The 15,892-nt window shown below is 36.6% G+C and overlaps 1 protein-coding gene and 3 pseudogenes across 1 annotated transcript; 2 read left to right on the plus strand and 2 right to left on the minus strand.

Annotated features, from left to right (window-relative positions):
* The first annotated feature begins 387 nt into the window (after positions 1–387).
* On the plus strand, positions 388–2,097 carry LOC138851381 (NADH-ubiquinone oxidoreductase chain 5-like). The gene has a single exon (XM_070080451.1). The coding sequence runs from the start codon at positions 883–885 to the stop codon at positions 1,549–1,551; it is 669 nt and encodes a 222-aa protein (XP_069936552.1). The 5' UTR covers positions 388–882; the 3' UTR covers positions 1,552–2,097.
* A 4,361-nt stretch (positions 2,098–6,458) lies between these two features.
* LOC128685321 (ATP synthase subunit a-like) lies at positions 6,459–7,116 on the minus strand (annotated as a pseudogene).
* Positions 7,117–7,434: 318 nt separating this feature from the next.
* LOC138851380 (cytochrome c oxidase subunit 2-like) lies at positions 7,435–12,192 on the minus strand (annotated as a pseudogene).
* Positions 12,193–14,167: 1,975 nt separating this feature from the next.
* On the plus strand, positions 14,168–15,388 carry LOC128685227 (NADH-ubiquinone oxidoreductase chain 1-like; annotated as a pseudogene).
* The last annotated feature ends 504 nt before the right edge of the window (positions 15,389–15,892 follow it).

Consider the following 15,892-nt stretch of genomic DNA (forward strand, 5'->3'; position numbering starts at 1 on the left):
AGAGACCTGAAAGTATGCAGATAAGAATGGTTTGTGTGAGAAGGGTGAGACCTATGAAGAGAGGATGTGTTAAGGTTGAGAACATGATCGCTATTCTTAAGGTAAGAGGAAGGGTGAAATATAAAATATTATAACTGATGGTATAAAGTTCTAAAAATGGACTTCATCTTTGGTTTACAAGACCAAAATTTGTTTTAAACTACTAGAACCTTTCAATTTAAATAGTTTAGAGTAAAACGTCGGGTTATGGTGCCGAAGAGATAAGAAAGTATTTTAAATCATGATGTGAAGTGCTTATGGTCATTTAGTTAGTTTAGTGTTTTTATTCTATTTAGTTTAGTAAGGTTAAGTTCAGGGTCTGCTTATGTAATTGAGTGGGAGATCTTTTCTTTTAACTCTTCTTCTGTTGTGGTAACTTTGATTTATGATTGAGTAAGATTCTTATTTTTAGGAGTAGTTTTGTTTATTTCTTCTATGGTAATGTATTATAGAGGGGATTACATGAGTGGGGATAAAAGGTACAGGTGATTTATATATTTAGGTTTTGGTTTTGTTTTATCTATAGGGGCTTTGATTATTAGACCTAATTTAATTAGAATCCTTTTAGGTTGAGATGGGCTAGGGTTAATTTCCTATGTGTTGGTAATTTATTACCGAAACGAGAAATCTGCGAATGCGGGTATATTAACAGTTTTGTCAAATCGAATTGGAGATGTTGGGATTTTGTTGAGTATTTCTTTACTCTTTATGTTAGGGGGTTGAAATTTTATTTTTTATGAAAGATACTTGAGTGGGGATTTTTTATTATTGAAAGTTTTTGTGTGTGTTGCTGCTATAACTAAAAGAGCTCAAATTCCGTTTTCGGCTTGACTTCCAGCAGCCATGGCTGCTCCTACTCCGGTTTCGGCTTTAGTTCATTCTTTTACGCTAGTAACAGCTGGTGTTTACATTTTGATTCGGTTTAGTGGGGCTCTGGAGGGTTCGTGTGTACAAAGAGTTTTATTGATTGTTTCTTGTCTAACTATATTTATAGCGGGCTTGGGGGCTAATTTTGAGTTTGATTTGAAGAAGATCATTGCTCTATCAACTTTAAGGCAATTGGGGGTTATAATGAGTATCTTATCTTTAGGATTTGCTGATCTAGCCTTTTTCCATTTATTAACTCATGCTTTATTTAAGGCTTTATTGTTTATGTGTGCGGGGATGGTAATTCACAGGGTTAAAGAGTACCAAGATATTCGGAATATAGGCAGGTTAGTGATGTGTATACCTTTGACTAGGGTTTGTATAAATTTAGCTAATCTGGCTCTATGTGGTATACCTTTTTTGGCTGGGTTTTATTCTAAAGATTTGATTTTAGAAGTTGCATTTATAAGGGAAATTAATATTTTTAGATTTTTTTTATATGTCTTAAGCACTGGCTTAACAGTATGTTACACATTTCGATTAATCTATTATAGAATAAGGTGCTTTTCTAATATAAGGTCTATAATATTTGTTACGGAAAGGCACAGAATAATGCTAAAGGGTATAATAATATTAACCCTTTGAGGGTTTTGGTCGTACTAGTACGTCTTACGCGTAGGGGTTTTTGACGTACTAGTACGCATAAATTCTAGCACTGTCAAATCTCGCAGGAAAAGGCTGATAGGCCTAGATGTGAGAGAATGGGTCTGTGTGGTGGGTGTGCGCAGTAGGAAAAAAATCTGGGACCCAGTGGTGCATTGTGGGAATGCCATCACAGTACACAATGTCCACCATGCCTGGCGGTAAGAAGTTCCTCACTCCTCGGCGAATTGGGACACTTTTGTTCCCCAGTGACAGTTCTAATACAGATGGAAGTGACAGTGAAGATGAGTTTCAAAGTTCTGGTGAGGTTTCGACTGAAACTAATGGACCATAATATGGGTAATAGTGAGGAAAACCCAGACAACCCACAGCCTTCCACATCTGGTGCTGGGCCGTCTTGTTCATGTTCAGTTGTACCAGAATCAAAGAGGAAACTCCTATTTTCCCAAATCCCAGACTCAGATGTGAGCATTGGTGATGATAGTGATAGTGATTATGAACTACAAGCTCTTCAAACTTGTTCCAAGAATGGAGGAGGAGGAGGAAGCAGAGGAGGAGGAGGAGGAGGAGGAAGAAGAGGAGGAGGAGGAGGAGGAGGAGGAGGAGGAGGAAGAAGAGGAGGAGGAGGAAGAAGAGGAGGAGGAGGAGGAAGAAGAGGAGGAGGAGGAAGAAGAGGAGGAGGAGGAAGAAGAGGAGGAGGAAGAAGAAGAATACGTAATAATAACAATAATACATAATAATAATAATACATAATAATAATACATAATAATAATAATAATAATCATAATACGTAATAATAATAATAATATGTAATAATAAATGTTCACCCATGACAGTAACAAGATAAGGGGAGATAACATCTGATAAGTGCTGACGTTTGATGAGGGTAAATGAGGGTGGAGCCAATACCAAAAGATTACATGAACATCGCTCTCCCTTTGTTTTTGCTGGTATACTAACATTTCTGTCTATTTGACTGTCTGTCAAGCTCCCTGTCTATCTGTCTATTCGTATAGCTCTGTGTCTCAGAGAGCCACAAGACTGCGTCATCACTTTTACTCACATCTTCAAGCGGAGTACAGCACTTTGTCTGGATTTCTTGGGTTATCCTAGGTAATTTATACTATGTATACTTGCATTTATGTGTACCTGTGAGACAGAGATAGACAGACAGATAGAAAAAGAGACAGATTAAAAGATATAGAATGAGGGAGAAAGATAATTAGATAGAATGGAGGGGAAGCAGCATCCGACCCCATTGTTTTGACAGGCGGGAGTGGGAGTGAGTAATGAGACAATATGTCACTTTGACAGCTGCCGACTCCTGGTAATTTACACTATGGAGGAGGAGGAGAAGGAGAAGGAGGAGGAGGAAGAGTAGGGGGAAGAGGAAGAAGAGGAGGAGGAGGAAGAGGAAGAGGAAGAGTAGGAGGAAGAGGAAGAAGAGGAGGAAGAGGAAGAGGAATAGTAGGAGGAAGATTAGGGGGAAAAGGAGGAAGAGGAAGAAGAGGAGGAGGAGGAGGAAGAGTAGGAGGAAGAGGAAGAAGAGGAGGAGGAGGAAGAGGAAGAGGAGGAAGAGGAAGAGTAGGAGGAAGAGGAAGAAGAGGAAGAGGAGGAGGAAGAGGAATAGTAGGAGGAAGATTAGGGGGAAGAGGAGGAAGAGGAAGAGTAGGAGGAAGAGTAGGGGGAAGAGGAGGAAGAGGAAGAAGAGGAGGAGGAGCAAGAGGAGGAGGAGGAGGAAGAGGAGGAGTAAGAAGAGGAAGAGGAAGAGTAGGAGGAAGAGGAAGAGGAGGAGGAGGAGGAAGAGTAGGGGGAAGAGGAAGAAGAGGAGAAGGATGAGGAAGAGGAGGAGGAGGAGGAAGAAGAGGAAGAAGATGATGTAATAATATTTTTCCCTTGAAACAAGAAAAAAAAAATCCACCCCATGACAGTGACAAGATAAGGGGAGATAACATCTGATAAGAGATGACTTTTGATGAGCGTAAACGAGGGTGGAACTGATAATAAAAGATTAGATGAACATCTCATCGCTCTCCGTTTGTTTCTGCTGGTACACTAACATTTCTGTCTGTCTATTTGTCTGTCTATTTGTCTGTCAAGCTCCCTGTCTATCTGTCTATCTGTCTAGCTCTCTGTCTCAGAGAGCCACAAGACTGGTCATCACTTTTACATCTTCAAGCGGAGTACAGCACTTTGTCTAGATTTCTTGGGTTATCCTAGGTAATTTATACTATGTATACTTGTATTTATGTGTACCTGTGAGACAGAGATAGACAGACAGATAGAATGAGGGAGAAAGATAAAACACCATTGTGTATGACACCATGTTTCAAAGAGTTCCACAAGCTGCAGAACTAATAGGAATATGTTCAGTGACTGTATATTGGTATATATATTATAGAACAATAATAATAAACAATGTTTTGTATTGTTTGTTTTTGTAAACAAGTTTTGTAAACAATATATTGATAATTATGTTTGTGTGCTTATTGTGTTGTATACAACGAGTGTATATATGTACATTGCACCTTACTTTGGTCTCATAGGCCACATAAGTTATGTGAAAAAATAAAATAGTGAAAAAAACAAAAAAACCATCAAATACAAGTAAATCAAAGTTTACCGGTGAGCGGCAGTCACCGCTGTTGCCATACGGCGCTCATTTTCTGCAAACTTTATGCCTCCATATCTCCGTAAGTATTGATGGTAAAATTTTTTTGTTTATCCTATCATGTTTAGAAAAAAAAACTATTTTTTCATAAGAAAAAATATTTTTTTTTTTTTTTGAAATTTGGCCGACCCTGAGAACGAGTTTCGGAGAGGGCCTGTCGACCCTCAAAGGGTTAAGGATTGGAGCGGTAATAGGAGGGTGTGTTTTAGCTTGAGTAGTATTTCCAGAACCTTATATGATTTGTTTGAGGCCGTTTTTTTAAATTTTAGCTTTATTAGTGAGAGGGGATGGGGCTCTTTTAGGTTATGTAATTAACATAGTTAGAGTAAGAACCAGACTAAAGTCTGTTGGGTTTTATTCTTATGTTGTGTTTACAGGATCTATATGATTTATACCAATTTTGTCGATGTTTAGGGCATCTCGCTGAAGATTAAGGAGAGGGGATGCTTTTTTCAAGATTGGGGATAAAGGTTGGTCAGAGTATTTTGGAGGTGAGGGAGGATTTGATAGGTTAATAAAAGGTTCTGTTTACTTACAATTAAGACAGGAGAATATGATTATAATTTATATAAAAGGATTTTTTATTTGAGTTGTTGTCATGTTTTTTATTTTTATTTAGTTTACTTATATATTATAAATTAGAATTTTGCATTGAAGCTGCAAAGGTGGTTATTAACCTGTAGGTGATATTTTTAGAAGAAAAAAATCTTCAGCTTTACATTGAAAATGTAATATGTTTTATACACTATAAAAAAGAGAAGTGAACGGAATCTAACCGCTCGGGAAACAAGTTAGAAGCTTTTTCGCTGGCATAATTCTCTTTGACAGGAAAGAAAATTTCAATTTTGTCATTAACAGTGATATGCCTCTGGTTTTGGCTTCTGTCAAAATAAATTAGAGGTTTGTGAACCAAAATTTAGGTCGAAACTAAACGCAATCTTTCGCTTTCTAATTTGAAAAAGGTTTAAGTAAACACTTTATGAATGCAAATCATATGTCATTGTTGACTACATTTCCAGCTAGATCATTCTAAGGCACCTTTATATCATTCGTAATAGAGACCAAAGAGAAGGATTAGGAGAAAAAATAATCCTGTAAATCTTCAAGAGAAAATATCTGTGAAAGTGGAAATATGGGCTAGAGGGAGAATTAATGTAATTTCTACATCAAAAATTAGGAAAACTACAGCAATGAGGAAGAACCGAAGAGAAAAAGGTAATCGGGCCGAAGTCTTAGGGTCAAATCCACATTCAAATGGGGATATTTTTTCTCGATCAATAATGGTTTTTTTTGATAAAATTGAAGATAAAATTATAATTAGAGTTGTAATCGAGAGAGTCAGAAAGATGATTAAGTTGATAGTTAAAATTAATTTTTCTAAACAATTAGACTTTCTAGTTGGAAGCTAGATGTACTATTGATACTAAAAAAATATCTTCCTCATCAGTAAATAAAGACATAGAGGAATAGTCAAACTACATCAACGAAATGTCAGTATCAAGCTGCAGCCTCAAATCCAAAGTGGTGGTTATTAGAGAAGTGGCACTTGTAAAGACGATAAAAACAAACTGTTAAAAATGAAGTTCCGATGATTACGTGAAGTCCGTGAAATCCGGTTGCTACAAAGAAGGTAGTTCCATAAATTGAGTCTGCGATAAAGAAAGATGCTTCCAAATATTCGTATGCTTGAAGAGAGGTGAAGTAAACTCCAAGGAGAATAGTTAGAACTAGGCTTTGCTTAGCTTCAGAGTAATGAGAGTTAAGGATTGCGTGATGTGCTCAGGTTACTGTCGCTCCTGATGAAAGCAAAATAGTCGTATTGAGAAGAGGGACTTGAAAAGGGTTAAAAGGTTGGATGCCTTCTGGCGGTCAAAACATTCCAATTTCAATTGTAGGTGCGAGTCTTCTATGAAAGAAACCCCAAAAAAAAGAGAAAAAAAATAATACTTCGGAGACAATAAATAAAATTATTCCTCACCGTAGTCCTTTTATAACAATTTGAGTGTGAAGTCCTTGATATGTTCCTTCTCGAGTTACATCTCGTCATCATTGAATTATAGTTAAAATAATAGGAATAAACCTAAAAAAGAGAAGATCTGGATTAAATTGATGAAATCATTTAATAAGACCTGATGTTAAAAGTATGGCTCTGATTGATCCTGTTAAGGGTCAGGGTCTTATGTCAACTAAGTGAAAGGCATGGTGTCTGTGTGATAACATTAATTTACTTCACTGGCATAAAGCGTTCTGAGAACTGCAAATACATAAGATTGAATGATTGCAACAGCAGACTCCAATATAAGAAGAAGAATTTGAACTAGAATGAGAAAGATTAATAATTTGGATGATAAAGAAGGTCCTATTCTTCCGAGTAAAGTCAGAAGGAGATGGCCTGCAATTATATTTACTGCGAGTCGGATTGCCAATGTTTCTAATTGTTTCAATGAGAACTATAAAAGGTATAAGCACATTTGGGGTCCCTTGGGGTACTAAGTGGGCAAATATATGCTGAGTGTGGTTTAATCATCCAAACAAAATAAAAGATAACCATAAAGGTAGAGCTAAGGTTAGGGTTATTACTAAATGTCTAGATCTGGTAAAGACATAAGGAAGGAGACCTAAAGAGTTATTAAAAAGAATGAAACTAAATAGCGAAACAAATAAGAATGATAAGCCCGGATTAGAGGGTCCTAAAATTGTCTTAAATTCATTATGAAGAGTGGATAAATTTTGAATCATAAATGAAGTCACCGAGATGGTGAAGCTCAAAAAAGAATTGGAACGAATAGAAATCCTAAGAATGTTGATATTCAGTTTAGATTCAGTGAGAGAATGCTTGAGGATGGTTCAAAAATGGAGAATAATCTTGTTATCATTTTCAGGGTTTTTCTAGAAGTGTTGGTATGTGAATGAAGGTTTCTGTTTTAATCGGGAGTTTGGAGAAGAAGTTGATGATAGAAAATAAAATATATCCTAGGATGAATATCAAAAAAAGATTAAATCATAGTAAGGGCCCTATTTGAGGCATTCAAAAATATCATAAATATGATAACTTTAATCTGACAAACTAATGTTATTTTTTAACTAATTTTTGTCTCTAGAAGTAGGAGAACTACTTTTTTAGGTTTAAAAGACCTAAACTTTTATAAGTTATCTGGAGAGAAGAGCAGATTTAATTATGAATTTCTAGAAATTCAATTCAAGAAAGAGTCTACCGAGTTTCTTTCAATTAAAATTGGTATGAATCTGTGGTTAGCCCCACAAATTTCTGAACATTGACCGTAGAATAAACCTGGTCGGTTTACTAGAAATCTAATTTGATTGAGTCGTCCTGGGATGGCATCGGCTTTTACTCCTAAAGAAGGAATAGTTCAGGAATGGATTACGTCTGCTGCTGAAATAATAAGACGAATTTGAGTATTAAAAGGAATTGGCACTCGGTTATCAACATCTATGAGTCGTAAATTTGAGTTGATATCATAAGGTGTTATGTAGGAATCAAATTCGATATTTAGAAAGTCTGAGTATTCTTATTATTATTTTTATTATCACACTGGCCGATTCCCACCAAGGCAGGGTGGCCCGAAAAAGAAAAACTTTCACCATCATTCACTCCATCACTGTCTTGCCAGAAGGGTGCTTTACACTACAGTTTTTAAACTGCAACATTAACACCCCTCCTTCAGAGTGCAGGCACTGTACTTCCCATCTCCAGGACTCAAGTCCGGCCTGCCGGTTTCCCTGAATCCCTTCATAAATGTTACTTTGCTCACACTCCAACAGCACGTCAAGTATTAAAAACCATTTGTCTCCATTCACTCCTATCAAACACGCTCATGCATGCCTGCTGGAAGTCCAAGCCCCTCGCACACAAAACCTCCTTTACCCCCTCCCTCCAACCTTTCCTAGGCCGACCCCTACCCCGCCTTCCTTCCACTACAGACTGATACACTCTTGAAGTCATTCTGTTTCGCTCCATTCTCTCTACATGTCCGAACCACCTCAACAACCCTTCCTCAGCCCTCTGGACAACAGTTTTGGTAATCCCGCACCTCCTCCTAACTTCCAAACTACGAATTCTCTGCATTATATTCACACCACACATTGCCCTCAGACATGACATCTCCACTGCCTCCAGCCTTCTCCTCGCTGCAACATTCATCACCCACGCTTCACACCCATATAAGAGCGTTGGTAAAACTATACTCTCATACATTCCCCTCTTTGCCTCCAAGGACAAAGTTCTTTGTCTCCACAGACTCCTAAGTGCACCACTCACTCTTTTTCCCTCATCAATTCTATGATTCACCTCATCTTTCATAGACCCATCCGCTGACACGTCCACTCCCAAATATCTGAATACGTTCACCTCCTCCATACTCTCTCCCTCCAATCTGATATTCAATCTTTCATCACCTAATCTTTTTGTTATCCTCATAACCTTACTCTTTCCTGTATTCACCTTTAATTTTCTTCTTTTGCACACCCTACCAAATTCATCCACCAATCTCTGCAACTTCTCTTCAGAATCTCCCAAGAGCACAGTGTCATCAGCAAAGAGCAGCTGTGACAACTCCCACTTTGTGTGTGATTCTTTATCTTTTAACCTCACGCCTCTTGCCAAGACCCTCGCATTTACTTCTCTTACAACCCCATCTATAAATATATTAAACAACCACGGTGACATCACACATCCTTGTCTAAGGCCTACTTTTACTGGGAAAAAATTTCCCTCTTTCCTACATACTCTAACTTGAGCCTCACTATCCTCGTAAAAACTCTTCACTGCTTTCAGTAACCTACCTCCTACACCATACACTTGCAACATCTGTCACATTGCCCCCCTATCCACCCTGTCATACGCCTTTTCCAAATCCATAAATGCCACAAAGACCTCTTTAGCCTTATCTAAATACTGTTCACTTATATGTTTCACTGTAAACACCTGGTCCACACACCCCCTACCTTTCCTAAAGCCTCCTTGTTCATCTGCTATCCTATTCTCCGTCTTACTCTTAATTCTTTCAATTATAACTCTACCATACACTTTACCAGGTACACTCAACAGACTTATCCCCCTATAATTTTTGCACTCTCTTTTATCCCCTTTGCCTTTATACAAAGGAACTATGCATGCTCTCTGCCAATCCCTAGGTACCTTACCCTCTTCCATACATTTATTAAATAATTGCACCAACCACTCCAAAACTATATCCCCACCTGCTTTTAACATTTCTATCTTTATCCCATCAATCCCGGCTGCCTTACCCCCTTTCATTTTACCTACTGCCTCACGAACTTCCCCCACACTCACAACTGGCTCTTCCTCACTCCTACAAGATGTTATTCCTCCTTGCCCTATACACGAAATCACAGCTTCCCTATCTTCATCAACATTTAACAATTCCTCAAAATATTCCCTCCATCTTCCCAATACCTCTAACTCTCCATTTAATAACTCTCCTCTCCTATTTTTAACTGACAAATCCATTTGTTCTCTAGGCTTTCTTAACTTGTTAATCTCACTCCAAAACTTTTTCTTATTTTCAACAAAATTTGTTGATAACATCTCACCCACTCTCTCATTTGCTTTCTTTTTACATTGCTTCACCACTCTCTTAACCTCTCTCTTTTTCTCCATATACTCTTCCCTCCTTGCATCACTTCTACTTTGTAAAAACTTCTCATATGCTAACTTTTTCTCCCTTACTACTCTCTTTACATCATCATTCCACCAATCGCTCCTCTTCCCTCCTGCACCCACTTTCCTGTAACCACAAACTTCTGCTGAACACTCTAACACTACATTTTTAAACCTACCCCATACCTCTTCGACCCCATTGCCTATGCTCTCATTAGCCCATCTATCCTCCAATAGCTGTTTATATCTTACCCTAACTGCCTCCTCTTTTAGTTTATAAACCTTCACTTCTCTCTTTCCTGATGCTTCTATTCTCCTTGTATCCCATCTACCTTTTACTCTCAGTGTAGCTACAACTAGAAAGTGATCTGATATATCTGTGGCCCCTCTATAAACATGTACATCCTGAAGTCTACTCAACAGTCTTTTATCTACCAATACATAATCCAACAAACTACTATCATTTCGCCCTACATCATATCTTGTATACTTATTTATCCTCTTTTTCTTAAAATATGTATTACCTATAACTAAACCCCTTTCTATACAAAGTTCAATCAATGGGCTCCCATTATCATTTACACCTGGCACCCCAAACTTACCTACCACACCCTCTCTAAAAGTTTCTCCTACTTTAGCATTCAGGTCCCCTACCACAATTACTCTCTCACTTGGTTCAAAGGCTCCTATACATTCACTTAACATCTCCCAAAATCTCTCTCTCTCCTCTGCATTCCTCTCTTCTCCTGGTGCATACACGCTTATTATGACCCACTTCTCGCATCCAACCTTTACTTTAATCCACATAATTCTTGAATTTACACATTCATATTCTCTTTTCTCCTTCCATAACTGATCATTTAACATTACTGCTACCCCTTCCTTTGCTCTAACTCTCTCAGATACTCCAGATTTAATCCCATTTATTTCCCCCCACTGAAACTCTCCTACCCCCTTCAGCTTTGTTTCGCTTAGGGCCAGGACATCCAACTTCTTTTCATTCATAACATCAGCAATCATCTGTTTCTTGTCATCCGCACTACATCCACGCACATTTAAGCACCCCAGTTTTATAAAGTTTTTCTTCTTCTCTTTTTTAGTAAATGTATACAGGAGAAGGGGTTACTAGCCCATTGCTCCCGGCATTTTAGTCGCCTCATACGACACGCATGGCTTACGGAGGAAAGATTCTTTTCCACTTCCCCATGGACAATAGAAGAAATAAAAAAGAACAAGAGCTATTTAGAAAAAGGAGAAAAACCTAGATGTATGTATATATATATATGCATGTGCGTGTCTGTGAAGTGTGACCAAAGTGTAAGTAGGAGTAGCAAGATATCCCTGTTATCTAGCGTGTTTATGAGACAGAAAAAGAAAACCAGTAATCCTACCATCATGCAAAACAGTTACAGGTTTTTGTTTCACAGTCATCTGGCAGGACGGTAGTACTTCCCTGGGTGGTTGCTGTCTACCAACCTACTACATAGGATCAATATCATTGATGTCCGATGGTTTTAATTGTGATTCTTGAGTTGTTAGTTTCATCCAATAAATAGAGTAGCCGCAATGAAGGTATAGCAATGAAAATTAAGATGATAGCAGGTAAAATAGTTCAGATAATATCAATTTCTTGGTTTTCGAGTAAAAATCGGTTAATAAATGAGTTTAGTGCTGAATTAATTAAAATATAACCTACTAGTGTAGTAATGAGAATAAGAATAAATATCGCATGATCGTGGAAGTATGTTAATTGTTCCATAAGTGGGGAGACGCTGTCTTGAAGCCCTAAACATCCTCATGTTGGCATTTCTAAAAGAAGGTATTCCTTCCTGGTAGGAGCTTAAATCCTATACATCTATCTGTCATTTTAGATAATTAGAAATTAGAGGAATTTCTGCGTATCTATGATCAGCAGGAGGGTGGGGATGCTGTCATTCAATTGATGAAGGTAGGAAGGCTGGCGAAGTAATATTACGTTTTGATATAAAAGCTTCTCAAACAATAATTATGAATCAGAAGACGGCTACTAGCGAGATAAGTGACCCGATTGATGAAACAATATTTCATGATGCGTAAGCATCGGGATAGTCCGAATATCGTCGTGGTATACCATTTAATCCTAGGAAGTGTTGGGGAAAAAAGGTTAAGTTAACTCCTAAAAATATAGTAAAGAAATGAGGTTTTAATCACGAAGGATTCAGAGAAAATCCAGTAAACAGGGGAAATCAATGAACAATACCTCCAAAAATTCCAAATACGGCCCCTATAGATAGGACGTAGTGGAAATGGGCTACAACATACTATGTGTCATGAAGAATAATGTCGATTGAGGAGTTTGCTAAAATAACTCCTGTTAAACCACCTACTGTAAATAAGAAGATAAATCCTAGGGTTCATAGAAGGGAAGGAGTGTATGAGAATTGGGAACCTTGTAGAGTTCTTAATCATCTGAAGATTTTAATTCCCGTAGGAATGGCAATAATTATGGTTGCTGACGTGAAATATGCTCGGGTATCAACGTCTATACCTACGGTGAACATGTGGTGGGCTCACACATGGAACCCATGAATCCCAATTGCTGTTATGGCATAAATTATTCCTAGTGTTCCAAATGCTTCTTTTTTGCCTGACTCTTGTGTAACAATGTGTGAGACTATACCGAAAGCTGAGAGAATTAAAATATAGACTCCGGGGTGTCCGAAAAATCAGAATAAGTGCTGGTAAAGAATAAGGTCACCCCCACCAGCTGGATCGAAGAAAGTAGTGTTTAAATTTCGGTCTGTAAGAAGTATGGTAATTGCTCCTGCTAGAACGGGAAGGGACAGAAGAAGAAGTACCGCGGTAATGAAAATGGACCATACAAATAAAGGTATTCGATCTATGGTTATTCCCCTTGTTCATATATTGATTGCTGTAGTTATAAAGTTTACGGCTCCTAAAATTGAGGAGACTCCGGCTAGATGTAGGGAGAAGATTCCGAGATCAACTGATGCTCCCGCATGAGCGATTGATGCTGCTAGAGGAGGGTAAACTGTTCATCCAGTTCCAACACCCCTTTCTACTATTCCTCTTGTAAGAAGGAGAGTAAGGGAAAATGGTAGAAGTCAAAATCTTATATTATTTATTCGAGGGAAGGCTATATCAGGTGCTCCAAGTAAAAGTGGAACTAATCAGTTCCCAAAACCTCCAATCATAATCGGTATAACTATGAAGAAAATTATTACGAAGGCATGGGCTGTTACAATTACATTATAAATTTGATTATCCCCAATTAATCTTCCTGGTTGACCAAGTTCGGCTCGAATAATCAATCTTAGTGAGGTACCTACTATACCAGATCAAGCTCCAAACACAAAGTACAAGGTGCCAATATCTTTATGATTTGTTGAAAAAAACCATCGTTGCGTTAGGCTTTATAGTGGAAAAAAGACGTCAAATTGCAAATTTGAAGATGTAGAGATTACTAAAGCTTAAGGAAAATAAGTTTTCATAATATAGGTAGCAAAACTACATGAGCAGTTCTATCAAAACTGTCCTTTTCATCAGGCACTATACTTATTGTAGGAGTTAGAATTATAGTGGGCTAGCTGTAAATTAATATTTAATTTAAGTAGTATTCTTAGAAGATTAAATGTAGAATTGGGGGATAACTGCTTGCTCAAGTAGGTCGAAGAAGGTTAAAGTTTGATTCTTGCTTGAACTTTTATTTTATAGTTAGTGTACATGCATATCTTAGTGAGTAGGGAATGAAAAAATAAAGATAATTTATGACACAACAGTAGTTTTGTTATTCGCAGTACGGAAGATTAAATATTGGATTAGGATTTGATTTAGTAAATTATAAAAAGCTTGATGAAATTTTGTGCCAGCAATCGCAGTTAGACTTAAAAGCTTAGTAAAAGTATTTTAGTTTAGGTTATTCTTATATTTAAGGGTTAAATTGGGATTTATAACAATAAAAGGTGAAATTGGTTTATTGAGGATAAATGGAAGTGAATTATAAAGGGGAAGAGGCCTGGAAATTAAGATATAAACCAGGATTAGATACCCTGCTATACTTAAAAGGTAAAAAATAAAACCTGAATATTAGTAGATATGGTCTTTAAATTCAAAGGATTTGGCGGTATTTTAGTCTTGTTAGAGGAACCTGTTCTGTAAATGATACAACACGAAGAATCTTACTTACTCTTGTTTAACAGTTTGTATACCGTCATTATTAGATAACCCTTATTGATGTAGTTATTGAAATTTAAGAAGTTAAAGTATATTAGATCAAGGTGCAGTTTATGGGTGAGAAGAAATGGGTTACAATAAAATTTATTTATTACGTATCAGTGATTGAATAGTTTCTGTGAAGGAGGATTTAATTGTAATACACAATTTAGTAAGTTAGTGTGATATGAGAACTAAAATATGTACATGTTGCCCGTCGCTTCCATTTAAGGTGGAATAAGGCGTAACATAGTAGGTGTACTGGAAGGTGTACCTAGAATTAAATTTACTTTGGCAGAAAATATGCGTTAGATTTAGAATTTAATTATATAGAAAATATTCTATAAGTAAAAGCATTGGGGGATAATGCTGTGATTGTTACAATTGTGAGATATTTAATGTTGATGGTTTGTGTATTAGTTGGGGTGACATTTGTGACTCTTTTGGAGCGTAAAATTTTAGGCTACATTCAAATTCATAAAGGTCCAAATAAGTTAGGTATTTTAGGATTACTTCAACCTTTTTCGGATGCTGTGAAATTGTTTATAAAAGAGCAGAATTCGCCAGTAATATCTAATTTTTTACCTTATTATTTATCTCCGGTATTTGGTTTATTTGTTGCTTTAATTTTGTGAAGGATTATTCCATATGATTTAGGATTACTAAATTTTGATATAGGTGTATTATTTTTTTTGTGTTGTTTAAGATTAGGGGTCTATCCTTTGATAAGAGCTGGATGAGCTTCAAATTGTAAATATTCTTTGTTGGGAAGTCTTCGTGCTGTAGCACAAACTATTTCATATGAGGTAAGATTGGCTTTAATTTTATTATCTTATGTTTTTTTAGTTAGAAGATTTAGGTTTATGGAATTAAGATATTATCATGAAAGAATGTGATTTATTTGATTGACATTCCCATTGTCTATGGTTTGATTAGGTTCTTGTTTGGCAGAGATAAATCGTACTCCTTTTGATTTTGCAGAGGGAGAATCTGAATTAGTTTCTGGATTTAATACTGAATATAGAAGAGGAGGTTTTGTGTTAATTTTTATAGCTGAGTATGTCAGAATTTTGTTTATGAGTGGAGTGTCTACATTATTATTTTTAGGGGGTAGAGTTCTAAGATTAAGATTTTATATAAAATTGGTAATGGTTAGGTTTGCATTTATTTGGGTAAGGGGAACTTTACCATGATTGCGATATGATAAATTAATGTATATAGCTTGAAAAAGATTTCTTCCTATATCTCTGAATTTTTTATTTTTTTTCATAGGAATAAAATTAATTTTAGTATAAACTAAATTTATAAATTGGTGGGTATTGGAAAAAAACTTCCTTTAAATGTTTTCAAAACATTTGTTTTAAATAAACTAAATAACCATTCTAGGAGTAAATCTGTTAAAAGGGTGATTAAAGGGTTAATGATATAATAAGAAAAATAAATAATAGTAAGAATTTGTCCTGTAAAAATATAAGGATCTTCTACAGGTCGAGCTCCAATTCATGTCAATAAAATGATTGTGGAGACAAGAGTTCAAAATAGAGGTTGGTTAAAAGGGTAAAAAGTTAGACCTTGAAATTTTGATAGGGAGGTGAAGGGAAGGAGTCAAAGAATTGCTACTGATAAAACTAAAGCGATAACTCCACCTAATTTGTTTGGAATAGATCGAAGAATAGCGTATGCAAATAGAAAATATCATTCAGGTTGAATATGTACTGGAGTAACCAGAGGGTTAGCTGGAATAAAATTATCAGGATCCCCAAGGAGGTATGGATTTAAAAGAGTTAGGAGGACTAGGA

This window comes from Cherax quadricarinatus, unplaced genomic scaffold (assembly GCF_038502225.1).
Source record: "Cherax quadricarinatus isolate ZL_2023a unplaced genomic scaffold, ASM3850222v1 Contig457, whole genome shotgun sequence".
NCBI lineage: Eukaryota > Metazoa > Arthropoda > Malacostraca > Decapoda > Parastacidae > Cherax > Cherax quadricarinatus.